At 39.5% G+C, this 16,721-nt stretch overlaps 1 protein-coding gene across 2 annotated transcripts in view; it reads right to left on the bottom strand.

The window, feature by feature from the left end:
- The window catches only part of necab3 (N-terminal EF-hand calcium binding protein 3), a 48,847-nt gene that overhangs the window by 13,349 nt on the left and 18,777 nt on the right, over nt 1-16,721 (bottom strand). The window contains exons 3-7 of one of the 2 annotated variants that reach the window (XM_023808822.2): nt 9,901-10,009; nt 7,443-7,468; nt 6,215-6,312; nt 5,956-5,988; nt 1,504-1,640 (exon numbers count right to left, since the gene is read on the bottom strand). In XM_023808822.2, the coding sequence (XP_023664590.1) occupies nt 1,504-1,640; nt 5,956-5,988; nt 6,215-6,312; nt 7,443-7,468; nt 9,901-10,009 (403 nt within the window). The remainder of the gene's footprint in view (nt 1-1,503; nt 1,641-5,955; nt 5,989-6,214; nt 6,313-7,442; nt 7,469-9,900; nt 10,010-16,721) is intronic. The other variant, XM_023808823.2, reaches the window with a different exon arrangement.

Genomic DNA, 16,721 nt, shown 5'->3' with positions numbered 1-16,721 from the left:
ATGTGTGCATATGTGTGTCAGTTGCATCATTGATGTCATTTCTATGTTCTATGGCCCGGCACGGTTAGCAGTCACACAAGATGCATACCTTGCCCGAGTCTAACTAACTATGCTTGGGCCCACATCTTCAAGCTCACACTTGTCATAAGTGATCATACTAGTCAACCATTCTCCATGCTTGTTATTTCAGCTCCTGAATGTATTGAGTTTTGCATTGTCTCAATCCCCCCAAATATAGCATTTTCACTCGTATCTTTTAATTTTTGAAAAAAAGACATTATACTTCATTAATGATTAGTGTGGGAGGTAATCGACTGCATCTTGTTCTGGCCACAAATGAAAAACCTTTAGTTTTTCTTTTTCTAATATGTCCCTGGAATAATAGACTTCATAAAGTCTCGCTCTTTCTTCCCCCTGGTTGGCCCACCTCTGTGATCTGTTTGATAAAACACAGACAGCCCTAGGTTTCTATTCAGCTCTGAGAGTAACTAACAAAAAATTTAATCAGACCCATCAGCCATCAAGCCCCAGCCCTAGTTCATTATTCATTTTCTAAATTTAACATTGATACAATTGAACACCCCAATGTAAAATTTAGAAATATAAAGATTTTTCTGGTGCAGTTTCCCCCTATTCTGTCAACTCTCATTTTTTTCTATTAAGTACCTGTTGCTTTCAGCAATTCTTTGTGATGTACTCTAAGTTCACTCTGTACTGAGTGTTTTTCTCTGTTGATCTGACTGTTAGATTTTGTGTTCTGGCCTTCTTGTATCATTTTGCCCTTTTCTGGTTTGTCTGTTTACTTCAAATTTTGGATTCTGTTTTGGCTTTGGTGAATAAATGGCCATGGAATGCTCTACGCATAGATCTCAGACTACTGCATCACACAATCCCACCCTGCACTGCAGCAGCTACTGAGATTAATTTCTTACTTACTGCAAGTCTTCAACATCTCTGAGAAGGCAACAGCAAAGTTTTTTTTTCAGTGAAACACCAACCACATAAATCCTTGTAACCTGACATACACTAAAACAGCTTGCAGGCTTGACCTTCACTCGCTTTCCCCTTTTCATGATGCACTGATAGATAAACAATAGCAGGAAGTTTGAAAAAGATCCGACAAATACTTTTTGAGTTATTATGCCCACGAGGTCATGTTTCTTTGGCAGTCACCCTTCGCTTTGCGGCCCCAAAGCGATGTTGCTTCAATTTTGGTGTGATTTGTCTCAAGATACTTTTTAAGTTAGCATGCTAAAGAGATAAGTGTCTGTAATGGAAAGGGAGGCTGCAGAAGGCACTTGATCATGTGAACACAGTAACTGAAAGTATCAGATGGATCTTTTTCAAACTTCCTGGGAACATTATATAGGTGATTATCTGGGACTTTTTTCATTTTGAGACAAACTGCACCAAAACTGAAGCAGTGTCACGTAGTGGTGGCAGATGAAAGGGCAGCCATAACAGGACATCAGAGGGGCTGAAGCCACCCAAGCTTTCTGTTACCTTCCTGGGCAGCTCTGCTCCTCCACAGCGTCCATGGCACACTCCAGAGAGACCTGCAACGAGTGCAGCTGGCTAGAGGTCTCACGCAGCAGGAAACGAGTCACAAACTGGCCCAGCACGGAAGAATTTTGGTATTCCTAGAGAGGAAGGAGAAGGAGACCCATCAAACATTGCAAAATATCCTCTAGAGCAGTGTTCCTCAACCAAATGCTCAGGAACCCTCGGGTATGCCTCCAGGCTTCTAACACACCTGTACCAGATATTCTACGTTCTTGATTGACTGTGTTGGGATCCCCGAGGACTGGGTTAAGAAATACTGCTTTAAAGTATTACCTTGTTCCAAAACACTTATTCACTATAGTTACAGTATTGAAGTTAATATCTCTATGGCAGGATTTGTGTCACTTAAAAAGCAGTTTTGAACAGAAACCTTATAAGAGCCTGATAAGAGTGAATGGACTTCTCATATAAGTGGTTCTGAGCTCCCAGTCTACCACTTTGCACATCAGCTATACATTTTCAGTAGGGCCAGGTGGTACAACTTGCTTGTCCCTGGGTTGTTACATGGGCAGAAGAGGTCATTTTAGATTGTTAGGACCACTGCTGTGCACCCGTCAGAATAGGTGCTTTGCTACATTCCAGTAAGGATCCTCAAAGCAGATCTTCTGTGACTGTTTTTGGTTGGCTTTATCAGTGCTAAGCTTTGTCCAACATTGCTTATGACAGACAGAACTGCTAAAATGAAAAAAAAATAAAGTGTTTTTGCTGTACATGCTTGCACTTATTAAATGTAGCTAGGGATAAACAACAGACCGAAGAACATTCCTTTTGTATTCCTCCATGAAATATATTGCAGTATTTGCATCTGAGAGGATGATTACTGGGTAACAAAAAACTAGATAATTAAACTAGAGAATTAAACTGCTGAAACTACACAGTAATGAAAATAAGCAGATATAGGCCTCAAAGTTATTTTTGACAAATTTCATTATGTAAGTTTTTCTAATCTCATGTGGAAACAATTGGGGTCTCATTTACCAAACTGAGTAAATTTCATTGTGAAAGAAGGCATGCACATGAAAACCAAAAATGGGTGCAAACAAAACCAAACCTTTATAAAACCCCCATATATAAACAGCTGTCCCTAGATCAATCAGAAAAATCCAGTAAATGTCCATAACAGAGTAACAAAGCTGCACAGTGAGAGATTGGATGATCATCCATTCCAGTTTGTTGTTTATAACAGCGATGGCCCTGGGCTATGTGCTGTTTTTCAGTCTGTTTGTGCGAGCTTTAATTGCCCTGTACCGCCTGCCAGAGGGCAGCAGCTCAAACAGGAGGTGTGCTGGGTGTGATGCATCCTTCAGGATGTTCCTGGCTTTTCTCTACTTATCTGTACTTTTTAATATGCAAATCAAGCTTTTCTGGTAATAAAGTCTGACTATAGCAACTGCAAATTAAAAAAATCAAGACAGAGGCACAACAGAATGCTATATAGATTCTGGGCTTTTTTTTTAATGCATATGCAACTTTCATAAATGAGAGCCGTGCTCTTCTCAGCCAGTCTTCTGCCTTCTTCAGTAACACCGCCCTGAATTCTTCCTGGAGACAGAACAGCCGACAGTGCAGCTGCTGCTCACATGGCGAGTTTGAGTGTTTAACTGCAGCCAGGGGCACCTGCAAACCAAAGCTGTACCCCAGTCAGCTGGCAGAAACCATGTTCCACCGGTTAACTGAAGGACTCCGCAGAAACAGGGTAAGGGTGACGCAAATAAACAGGACTGCAGAATCTGCACACTGTCTTTCCCCAGAGGGACATGCTGAAGTCATACAGCTCAGGGGTTTGTCACTGCCTATTATATTCCTTGCTTGGCTCCCAGATGTCAGGGCCATACATTGCAGCCTCAATGCCCCCCCCCCCCTCACAGTTTGGCCAGTTTGACCACTAATGAAAATTCTAGTTTATGAGACAAAACAAAGGTCGCCTGTCATTTTAAATATCACTGCTGGGGTTGGCTGTAACACCTTCAGTGCGGCGTATGTCCTATGATTGTGAAATATTTGAAAAGCCAGAAACATGACCCCCCCCCCCCCCCCCCACCACACACACACACACACACACACACAGCGACACAAATAATGTTTTGGTGGTGGATAGGTGGGTAAAAGTGACTTGGACACAAAACAATGAGTATTTCTAGAATTTAATTCTTCTGTACTTTGCACACCTGTCACGGAATCAAGGCATTTAAAGCTTTCTATCTGTGATTTAATGCAATCCAAGCTCCCTATTTCTGGATAAATCATTTTCATGTAAACCAGCGGGTCTTAACTGGAGGGTTACGGCCCACTAGGGAGCCTCAGCGAGGACAATTTATTTGAAACCAACAGTATTCCTTCCAGGTGGTAAATGGCACAAGAGCTTCAGTCATGACGCTACACAGAATCCCAGAATTCACAGCGAAAATCATGCGGTTCTCACGGGGAACCTGACGTGGAGGGGAAAGGAACTGATTTGCAACAGTTGTTTTATTTTGTTGAAGCCTAATATCTTAAAATATGTCTGTTTGGCAGTATAACCAAATAACATTATGTTTATAGTAATAAACATTTGCAGTTATTGACACAGTTTCAGAATGCATGGAATTAAAACAATATCCTAACTTGTATAGGTGCCCCAAACATGTTTTTCTAGACTCAGGGGGTGCTTTGATACAAAAAGTTTGAGAACCGGTGAGAACCAGTCATTCCAGTATACAACAGCAACAATAACCTTTGTACCACAGTAACAATAACTGGAACAAAATGCTGAAGCAGAAAATCTACAGCAAATCGCTGAAAATTCTGAAGCAGGTTTAAAAACAGAGTGCAAGACCTTCATCAAAACATGTCTCCTCACAAGAGTGCTGAAGCTAGAAAATGGCCACCTTCCACAATGTTTTTAGTGGCTGCCTGTGACTTGAATTTCTCTCTAGACATTTTATTGAGACTTCTGCTGCTACTAATATGTGTATTCTTGATGGCTACATAAATGTCAGGTTATGAGGTGAGATTACACCCTTAATGGCTAACTAGAGTTAATATCAAACTAATTAGCAAACTTTGAACTCGACTAAAGGTTTATAGCAGTGACATGCCCTAATGGTATATGCTCAATGTCCCAGTGCAGGTTCAAGACAAGGCAGAGCCGCTGTGCAGCCTCTCTCTTTGCAAGGTTACTGCCATGGTCCGTAGGTGTCAAGGCTATCCTGAGGGCCCTCAGATGTGATGAGGCCTGTCAGACCAAGTTACTGTTGGGCTGCAGGAGAATGGGCCTTAATCCTTTTTGTGTTTTATTTTTGATTTTTTTTTAAACGTTAATCTAAAAAAAAAAATGTCACAAAGGAAAAACAAAACCATTACCTCATGGAATCTGTTTCTGTAGAAATTTCACTAAAATATTTTTGCTATTACAGGAAATATAAACTTACAAGCTTTGCGATTTTAATCATTGTTCCTTTTCAAGTTTATCTAATCAGAATTAGAATCTTTATTTTCTGCCAAGTAATAGGTGTACAAGTAATTTCACTGTATGCAGGTGTCATATGAAGACATAAGCTAGGCTATACACAAACGAACCTCAAATAAAATTATGTGCAAAGCGACAAGTCAAAGTGCATATGTGCCCTGGCTACAATAATGGATAGAGAGACAGGATCTTATTGTGGAGGATTACGGCATGGTGTGAGATAGACAATAGTTACCTGCATTACAGTGCATGTAATAAAGTTCATGTGCTACAGTTTAACACAGAGGGATGCACTGTCCAAGCCATCATTTTCGTTCTTGCTGTTGGACAATGTGGCACGTTTGTGAGAAATTTGACAAAAAATGAAAAAAGGAGAAAAGCAAGAAGAACTGGTCACCAAAATACACTTGTCTTCCTCTGTGTGGAATTCCGAATTTCCAAATATCTACCTACCTGTCTGTCCCCAAAGTGCATGACGTGGCTGAGTGGTCATACATTACTACATCATAGAATAATACATGAAACAGTAAAAAAGGAAAGACATAAAGAACGAATGAAAGCTAGAAGACAACGGAGGACAGGGATGAAAAACTCCCAAGTCTGTAAAAGCAGGTGCAAACTGTGGTCATGGTTATGAAAAATAAGTTCTAGTTGGATACAGTTTATTTTTTGGCAAATTTTCAACTCAACAACTTATTTGTTTTATAAATATTGCAAAATTTATCACAAAAAAAAATCAAATATCGCAACGTTAATTATTTTCCAATATCACGAGCCCTAGTAGAAATGCGTGTCTTATTGCAAAGCACTCTTACAACAGTTTATGCATTAAGTCAATCTGATTATTAATATTGCAGCATGGGTGCTGTACACAGTGTGTGGCTTTAATAACAATAAGGCAGGCAATGATACAGGGAGGCGTTAATTTCTCATCTGCCACTCACCACGCAGTCACACTGCCCACCATGCTGGTCGCCCTGACAACCCAAACCACAAACAGTGAGCACACCCACACCGCTATTTATAACAATTAACATTAACGCTACGCATGACATCACAAACAGTAACAATGGCACCACAATACATTACAAATACAGGGAGCTATTTACATCATTTGCATCTGGCACTGGTCCAACATGCCGTGTTGCCCATTGGATCTTCCCCAGCGCTACAATATGAATATAACCAGGGTGATGCACGTACCTCCTTAGTTTTGTCCATTGCCTTCAGAATTGCAACATTCAGCTTCTCTAAAGCTGACAGGACATTCAGGTATTCGCCCAGGTGTTGGGAAAAATAATCTGACAAAAGCAGAAAGTCTGAGTGAGTCATGTGACACATCTAGCTTGCAACCATGCCCAGAATTCCCCAGAAGATTAAGAGACATTAGTAAGAACTGCAACACACACACTATTGGTATAATTAAGTAACTACTATGTAATGACATATGGACACATATTCCTTGTTTCCACCAATGCAGGGCAAGGATTTTTCCCAATTCGGAACTGGTTCTATGCGTTTCCACAGCAAAAAAACTGGCTCTAGGCCAGAAAAAGTAGCTCCAACTCGGCACTACAGAAAAGCTGATCTCAGAATTTGGAACCGTAACATCAGCGAAAAAGGAACAGGCTACCGAGTCCAAATCATCCGCATAACTGGAAAATTCAATCCATAAGCAATTTAGTTTTGTAAAATATCACTGGTGGCAGCAGTGAAACAACTTGCCAGTTTATTAGCAGAATGTTACATTTTTTTTTTTTGTTGTAAAGGTTAATTTTTGCAGTTCGGCAGCTTATACAAACTTAAAACCCAAAACATATCAAATTAAATCCAAAAAACGTAATTCATATGAACCTATACTTTACTCTCACTTTTCCGTTCCATTTTTTTTTCAAACTGGTGGAAATGCAGGCAGGTTCTCAAAAGGCACTATGTGAGAACCAGCCCATCACTGGCACTAGCACCAGCAACGGCTCCATGTTGGTGAAAACAAGGTAATAGAGACCTCAATGTGATTTTCTTGAGATCAAATGTCACTGCTACCTAGTTTTTGACTGTAAACGGGCGTGACGGGGATTGGTGTCCCTTATTTCTTCAGATTGAAAGTGGCAACCCTACTTCTGAGTGGCGAATGTTCTTGCCCTTCACTTTGGAAATTGGATGATCACCCAGTGCAATCATCTCCAGTATTATATCAGTTTTGCCTTTACCTCTGATATTGTTAACTTTTAACATAGATAAAATTTAAATATCAGCCGGCAACATCGGCCAAAACTGACATATCTAACAACACCATCTGGATTTTTAATGAATATTGGCCAATACCAATACATTTATTTAACTGATATACTGGACATGTCTAGCATTCCTGCGGCTGTTCCTCCTTTCCTGCACATTCTGTACTGCATTTTAAAGCTAGACGTAGACTCACCTGAAAGCTTTTCTGTATCCAAATTGCTGGAAAAGAAAGAGATGATTAATTGTATTCAAAGCAGTCTGAGGACACTGAACAAGCTGATGTAATAACTGTGTGAGTGAGAGACCCAGGTTGACATTTCACAGAGTCAAGATAAAAACCTACTTACAAGAAAAACATTGTTTACTAGTGTGAACCTCAGTTTATCATCTGCACATCACAACCACATTCAGCTGCTACATGGAAGTAGTAATGCTGAAATTAGACTGTTTGGCTACACATCACTTGTGCAAATGTTAACTGCAAGAGGGAATCAGGAAAAAAAATGTTACCATTGTAACCAGAGACAAATGCATTTTCAAAGAAAGGTACACCACTGATACAAATGTTATATGATATATGTATATCGGGACAGTGAATTAGTATCAACCCTGCTTTATATCTCCTTTCTGCTAGTCAGAAGATGGGCAAAATAAGATGTGAGGCGAGGAGGAGGTTTAAGTACCGTTCTTTAACCGATAAAAGGTTGTCTGTTACTGATGTTCTGTCTGACATCTAAAATGATTAAAATGAGAATGATTTAGGTTACAGCTGTTTGGCATGCAAACAAACAAACAGCCCCCCCCCCCCCCCGGCTCTCCTGTGGTTCCTTTTCTCCCAGCCATGCTGCTGGCCCGTATTACTGAACTCCCTCAGTTCTTGTCACTAATGAGAAGGCAGGGCATCCGGTGAGGCACAGTCAGACTGCAGGATGCTCTTCTGCAGCAGAGCTTGTGTTGCATAAGGCTATGCTGTTTACAGTGCTGTCCTTATCTTATAGGAGTAAAGCTTGGTAGATACCCCTCTGCATACATCTTTGTTCCCCTTCCTGGAAAAAAGGAAAATGCTACATGGGGAGTAAGAAATTACTAAGAAACTTTAGTGTGAGCTCCTGCTCAGCACTATGCTAACAATGCAAAGGTCATGGGTTTAGATCGCAGAGAACATGGGTAAATTGTAACCCTTTTCGGATTAAAGTACGAGAAAGTCTTTTTGTAATAGTTCTCAGACTTTAGTACTGCATTTATCACATAGTTCTGTTTGCAGCTGAAGTACCTAAATGAGCTCATTTTTTCAGTTGCAAATCTATATTCATAAGAATCTGATTTGCTCATTTAATGGCCTATCAAATGAACCTGTGACTGTTACAGAAATTGAATTCTAACCCATTTTAAAATGCACTTTCAAGTGGGTTAGAAGTCAGCACAATTTGAACTTTTTAAAAATGCTGTCAGTCAAAGGAAACAACTATTTACATATTTGGAAACCTTATATAATTTTAAAGGAGGAGTACATAGTCCTGTTCTGACTATTGTTATTTTGCTTTTTTTTCATATGCTAATGGTATACAACCACAGGCCTTTACTGTAGAGCTTCACCTGAAGGTCCTGGGATCAGCAATGACATGGGGGTGACATGTACTGCTCCCTTGTCAGCATCTCACTGTATCACCTGAAGGGCCCATTGATTTTACTGTGTCACATGCCCACTTGCCATGAGCTAATTTATGCTCCTAAGGCCCCTCTTAGCAGGATGCAGCCAAAGGCTTCATCTTCTCCCCTGTCAGACTTGGCTGGCCAGCCATTCGCCTGCTGAGGACCTGTCTTTAAATAGCCAGCATTCTCAGTCCACTCTTTCAGGACTTATGGTGCTGTCACCCTCACAGATTTAATCTAAAGACAAGCTTGTCTCATACACCGAGTCTGAGGAACACCTAAAGGTAGGGGGTTCTGTCCTATTAGACTGAATTTGCAGGCCAGTGTTGTAGTATTTGTGTGTCAGTGAAAACTCACAGCAATTAATGAACGTTTTTGTGTCTGCTCATACAGTATACACTCCCTGGGTTACGATGGGCATACACTCTGATAGACCTATTCTAAGGTGAAAATATTGTAAGGGGAAAATGCATTTTAATATGTATACCTAACCTAACAAACATCATAGCTTAGCCTAGCTATCTTAAACATGCTTAGAACATTTACATTAGCCTACATTTGGGCCAAATTATTAACACAAATCCTTTTTTATAATAAGGTATTGAATATCTCATGTAATTTATCGAATAATCATATCCACTGTAAAGTTGAAATAATGTAACACGGACCATCATAACCTGGGAAACGTCTGTATTGTATTATATATATTCTTCTCCCATTAACTGGAATATAAAAGGCTTTTATGGCAACCTGATGAAATGTTAGTACTATATATACTGATGTGGAATAACCATGATATGCTCTCCACCAGTGAGTATAGGCCTGGAAAAAGCATCAAGGGAGGGAAGGAGAAGATGAAGAGTGGGAAGAGTGGTGATGCGTAGATGGAGAGTCAGGGAGATGGGGTGTCTTGGGAGGTGCAAGAAAGCGTGGGACGAGATAAGAAAAAATGGGTCAAGGTGCCAGCGGAGTGTGAGTGAGGCGTTGCGGACATTCACTTAGACTGGTGTCGGTCTATGGAGTAGAAGAGCTCCTGCATCTCCTCTGTACTCAGGATGCCATCTGCAAAGTACTTCTTGAACTCCTCAAAGGAGAGTTTCCCATCATCTGAAAAGAGATAGACAGAGTATGTAGAAAAGGCAGCGATGGCCATTCTAATGCTTCTCACTCACTGGAGACAAGATTAGCTATATGAAAATATATTGCCACACTGATGGAATTGAATATTGAATATTGTTGAACATCACTGCTAAAAACATGACATAAGAATCATCATCACACCCCTCATGGCCAGGCGGAACCATAAGAGGTCCATTCTTTACTGATCTGTTCACAACCAAAATGGCTTCCACCACCTCATATTTTGCATATGGCATTTCCCCATTGTTTCTGAATGCATTCTAATATAATCACAGCTATAAGAAATGAGAGCCAAGATCCACCCACTCATCCATTTTCAGTAGCCACCTGTCCTATTCAGGGCCACAAGGGGTCCAGAACGTACCTTGGAAGCTATGGGCACAAGGCAGGGAAGAACCCGAAACTGGGTGAACCCAGAACAGGGCACACGCACACACCAATTCACCTTAGCATGTCTTTGGGTCTGTGAGGGTACACACACATGGAGCCAGGCTATAAGACAACAGTGCTAACTGGAAAGGCTGGCATTTGCTCAGTTATTCACCGAGAACCAATAGTGTTTTTTCCGTGCTTGTTTTCAATACAGAGTTTGAGCATAGCTCCTTAGCTCCACTTTGCTTGAATCTCAGTCTTATGTAGCTGCTTCTTAGTTGTTTGCCAAGGGCATGAAGCAATACTTTGCTGCACAGTCGATTTGACCGTGATGACAAACTTGGAGGGATGTGACTAAGCCACACAATGGCAGTGCTGAGCAATCCAACACGCCTGGGCAATGACAAAACTAAAACCTGAAGAAAAGTCCTATTGCAAAATATCATTGCCCACAGGCAAAACGAATACAAAAAAATCATGAAACTGATCCAGCTAGAATAGTTACAACTTTGTGTGAAACTGGGAGCACAGTGGTACAGGGACAGGGGTCTCTTGGGCTTTTCTTCAACAGACTTACTGTGGATTAGTTGGATTTAGATCAGAGTTACTTGACAGGGTCAGAGATTCTCGCACATTCTGGCTGCTGCTCTGTGATGGCCCTGCTAAGCTAGAGTATGACATGCGTAAACCCCAGAATCTCCTATGGCCCAGAAAAGACAATTGCATGGGTCTTTTTTCACATTCACTTGACATTGTTGGGTGCAACAAACAAAGGGGCTACAAATTATTCCTGTGAATTGGGTTTTGCATTCTAATAACTACACCTCCCCCATTTCTGTTAGACTCACAAAACAGCATCATAACCAGAAAAGACGTTGCCGGAACGACAACAATGTACTCCCTGGACAACCATGGTATTCACCGGGATGTCCGTGCAAATAGTCATAGACATACAGACACGTACAAACCATATCCTGATTTTCTTCTGTCACTGCTACCTAGATTGTTTTTCACTGAGCACACACAAGTTCCAGTTATCTGGCAAAAAACATTGGGCGTACATAAAATTTGAATTAACCAGATCCCCAAATGTTACATTAACATTTTTAACTTTGTAAATAAATTTTGTATTTATTTGTAAATAAAATGGTATATTTATTCTAATGCCAGTCTAGTTGAGATGTTTGCAAACAAATGGCTTGGAAACTGACAAAAAAATAACATCCATGAACCATGTACATTTTGTCATATTATCATACCATCCATACATTATACCGCAGTATATGGCATTCTAACTCTGTCTTCAAAAGCAATGTTGTTTCAGTTTTCTGAAATCTTGCCGATAAATTTTGCTGAAGGAAAATACCGCAGTATATAGTATGAACAACATTACTGTAATACCACCAAAGCTTACCCTACACACTCCCCACCACTACAAAAAAAGCCAAACTTTGTTTGTCTCAATATAATTAGGTTCACCAGATCTGCACATGTTCAGCCACCAATAACTAGGACTAGGGCTAAATAACAAGATTTAATTCCACCATGATAAAATTTGCTGAGTATAAAGTTTGCTGAATATATACACTTTATTTTAGAATTTTCGAATATTCAGAAAATCATCTCATCCCTCTCATCCCATTAACATGTACAATGTTCCTGGGAAGCTTGAAAAAGATCCACGTAATACGTTTAGATTTCCTTTGTGGTTTCTGCAGCCTCTCTTTCCTATCTCAGCTGCCGCCTAGTGCTGCTGCTTCAATTTTGGGGCAATTTGTGTCAAGAATAGCAGGCGCAGAATTTCAGCTATAGCTATTTTCTTCCATATATTGTTTTGTGAAGTGATAATAGGTCTATCAAATAAAGTAAATAGAGTAATAAGATCAAACAATTATCCTCTTCATAAGGTCAAGCGTCTTTTACAGTCACCCTCCCCTTTTGCTGCCACTGCGCAGAACTGCTTTAATTTTGGTGTGATTTGTCTTATAATGCAAAGCCTCTACAAAGCTTGAAAAAGATCCGAGTTATTGTGCTGATAAGAAAGAATTTGAGGCTGCCCTTCTCTTTTCTATAAATATGTAGTGCTGTCTCAATTTTGGTGTAATTTGTCTAAAAAATTCGATCAGGTCCAGATCTTCAGATTTTCAGCCTGTCTGTAAAGGTTGCAAAAGATCTGTCAAATACTTTTTGAGTTATTGTGCTAACAGAATGAAATGTTTGAGGTTGTCCTCCTCTTTGCTATCACTATGCTGCACTGCTTTAATTTTGGCATGATTTGTCACAAAATATGATTACTTCTAGGTGTTCCCCAACACAATGTGTCTACAAGGTTTGAAAAACATATGTAAAGTACTTGTAGGTGTAAATCTTCATCTATATATTGTTCTTGTGAAGTAGTAATAAGATCCTTCGAATACTTTTTGACTTACCGCATTAACAGTGTCAAATGTTATCTGCAGTCACCCTTCCATTTTCAGTTTTGGGGGCAATCACTCATTATTCACTCATAAAATACCTATGCAAAGTTTGAAAAAGATCTGTCAAATGCATCTTGAATGATCATGCTAATGGGATCAAGTACCTCAAACTACCCTTTTCTTTGCTATCACTATACAGCACTGCTTCAATATTGGTTCAATATTTGTCTGTCAACCAGATAATGTGTCTGCAAATCCTGATCTGTCAAATACATTGTGAATTATTGCGCTAATGAGAAAATGTCTGCGGTGCAGACTGGTCCCAGAACCATATGCATCCCCCATCTGGGGAATACAGTTACCCTGCTGCTAGATGCCTGTGTGAAACAAAGTAAAACCATCTTCTCCACATTAGCATATCACTTCTGTGGGGGTGCAATGTTTTCAAACAAGCTGATGTGATTTAGTGTTCCAGAACATTGTCAGACTCCCCACCCTCAAAATGCAAAACAAAACCTCAACACAACACCCACGGCTACACATCATCAGTCAAGAAAATGCTACAGCTGAATCCCCCCACTCATCCCCTAGAAAATTTTTGATCTACTAAATCCTTAGCATGTATTCAATAAAAGTTATCCGTTTATTACGATATAATCATTTTGTTTTTCATCATGGAACACTTAATTGGCAAAATGATTCTTTGATACCTTGATAACTTCCTCCTGCCACTCCATAAATATTCTGCTGGCCACACATCATCATGGTTTCTGCTGCTGTTTGAGCGTCATTGGGTAGCTAATCAATGGAAAAGAACCTAACAAACACCCCGCTTCTAGAATCATATTGAAGGCGATGAACATGTAAATAAAAGAACAAACAGAACAAATAATCCAATCAAGAAAAAGTCTATGCCCTGCGTAAACATTTGGGGATATTATTTTTGAGCTTTTAGGTGAAGACACTTTGTGGTATACTTTTTCGTAATGCTTATTATATCATTAATCAATTTTTAAATGAAAAAAGAGAGGGTTTTCCATGTGTTAAAAAACTGTTTTCCCATTGCAGGCCAAAAGGACTCAATTGCCAGAAAATCTAGTGTTTAAAACAGTGATGCTTGTGTTACATCAGTTCCAAGGAAAAACAGTCGAGAATCCAGTGTAGAAGATATTTTTTGTTAATTGTTTTAGCAAAACTCTCAGCTGCATATATCTACCTTTGTAAAACAGGCTACAAGCAATATTCTCTGATGAACCGTGGAATAACTTGCCGAAGGATTAGTGAAAAAAATCACTGGAAACGCGAAGAGGAGACATTGAAGAATACGAAACAGGTACATACAGAAATATGATGTTATGTAACCCCTTAAAGGAGGAATTCAGGCAATTATATATTCTCTTTGAAGATTTGAATTGCAATTCTTAACAGCTCAAAAAAAAACAGGAGCAGATGATAGGGGTGATGATAACAAGTTGAATTTGGCTCTAGTTTATTCTGGGTATATTTTCAGCTCCTTTTTGTTTTATAAAATTTATAAAAATGTGATTTTTTTTTTACAATATCATTATTGTGCAAAACATTACCACCCTTAAGTTGAGAAAAGGAACATCAGTGAATCAAACCTATTTTCACAAAGCTAACAGACTTAAATGTATTTCTCATCATCCTCTATTTAGTAGATAGTTATGGACTATGACATTTTTAAAGCCACTCAGTGAAGCAGTGCTTCACCTGATCTTCCCAAATGTGCACACTCATGTGAGTTCTTGTGAGGCATTTAACCACTCAGAACATGACTTCAACCATCAGGCAAGTTGAATTCACTTGTTCACCAATATTCCTTGTTAGTTTGTGGTAAAGACACTGATATACTCGAAATCCGGGTTTCTCATAACAGGCCGTGGAACGTATATTGCACTGCACATCTGTTCTAACGCAATTGATATATCTGTACCAATATATTGTAGCAAGTCAAATACAGCGCAGATTGCATTTGGATTTGTGTGATTATCAGTTAGAGATAGAAGCACTACGTGAACTACAATACAATATGGTCATAGCGAGAAACACAATTTGCACACAAAAACAGCTATTCAAGAGAATGATAGTGATGCCCGAATTGTGAACAAATTGTTCCTTTAAACCAGTTCTCTTCTAGAAATCTAAAAATATTTGACAAATTATTATACAAAAACACAGCAACATTTTTTTAATCACTCACATTTTCTTTTCGTAGACTGTCTGTAGCCATGTTGTCTTCAGCATGCCTTCGCATACTGTAATCCATTGTATTTTGTGCTGTGTGCATGACCGGCCGCATGGTGACTGTGGATCACTACTCCCTACTAATGATGGCCAAAAAAATGCTTCATGAACCACTTTCTGTATTTTCTGTTCCCATTACATGGTGGTCTTTGTTCAAAAAAGTGCTCAAAGCATGCCCCAAAGTAAACCAAAAGGGTTAACTATTGGGTTCAGAAAATGCAGCAAATGGTTCATGAAGCGTCATTTTGGCCTTCGCTGCCCCTGACTCTCGGCAATCGACAAGTCAGCAAGTTCAGCCCGTTCGGTTGGAGCAGTTACTAGTCAATTCTCGTGAGACTCATAAGACCCATAGGAGATGCTTGTGATATAATTTATTAATATATAATAATATATGTTATTTAAAATGCAAATAATTACATTTTTGGCCACTGGTATCACTGTTTTTATTACAGTATATGTAATTAATTTCATTTGGCATAAGTAGTTAAGATCTGAAGCTGCATTCCTCTAACCCTATTTTTTCCATTGGATATGTGTATCTTAGTTTGCAATTTTAGTGAATGTGAGGTTTTTCAGGAATGCATTAGTTACATTGTAGGAGGACTGAGTGTAACTAATCCCATGTAAGAATGCTCATTTCCGATTTTTTTTATTGTACTAAAACAACGTGTCATGCAGAGCCATTTTTGAAATACTGAGGTCAAAAGCGTTATCCCGTCCTAGGGGTGCCCCGTAATGGATCGTGGTTATTGGAGTTGCAGAATAAATACTGAGGACTTGACCTTGGTGTCCGCAATGGTTGGTATGGGCATGGTGTCATGCAATTAAGTCTTTTGGGAAATGTGAGGACTGATAGTTTGTGCGACAAAGGCATGTGTCTCCATGTAGCAAAAAGCAACAGCATAGTGAGCAAGGGAAACTTACTTGTATTACTGTAATAACTGGATTTTAGGAAAAGGTGCACCTGTTGAAAACTGTTTAAAAAACAGCATCAGCTCACCAGGCTAATTGTTTCAGAGTTGAAGGCTCGGGATACAGACAGATTTGGGATACATTTAATTGAGATTAGCAATCAATGGGAAATGTTTAGGACTACAGTGTAATGAATATTTTAATATTTACTATAATATTTATAAGAAAGACAAATATATGATTAGGCCTCAAATTACTGGGGGGTGGTGGGGGGGGACTTATTCTAGAGTTCACAAAAAATGTTGGTCAGCAACAGCCGCTGATAAGTATTGTGATTATTGGCCAATATTGGTTCCATGGACATTTATTTGAGGTGAGGCACAAGAGCTGAGACCTCCCACAAACATGAAAATGGACTTTCTATGCAGCGTGTGACTCTGCAAATTAGAACTCTGTGCTTGTGATTGGAAGGTTGCCGGTTAAAATCCTTTGGCTAGCAGAGTGATTTCACTGTTGGGCCCTCAGGCAAGACCCTTAATCCCACCTGCTCCGCCTTCTCTCTCTAACCTTCCCCTCTGATAACAAGCCTTCCTCACGCGTACTGTATTTCCCTTTGAAGAACAGTCTCTGTTAAATAAATGAATTAAGTAATGTTAGTTTGCTCACAAACATGACCTGTAAAGTGATTTTAACATGTCACATTTAGAACACAG

Source organism: Paramormyrops kingsleyae, chromosome 6, assembly GCF_048594095.1.
Source record: "Paramormyrops kingsleyae isolate MSU_618 chromosome 6, PKINGS_0.4, whole genome shotgun sequence".
NCBI lineage: Eukaryota > Metazoa > Chordata > Actinopteri > Osteoglossiformes > Mormyridae > Paramormyrops > Paramormyrops kingsleyae.
The sequence above is the reverse complement of the archived record's forward strand: the minus strand, read 5'-3'. Positions and strand labels throughout refer to the sequence as shown.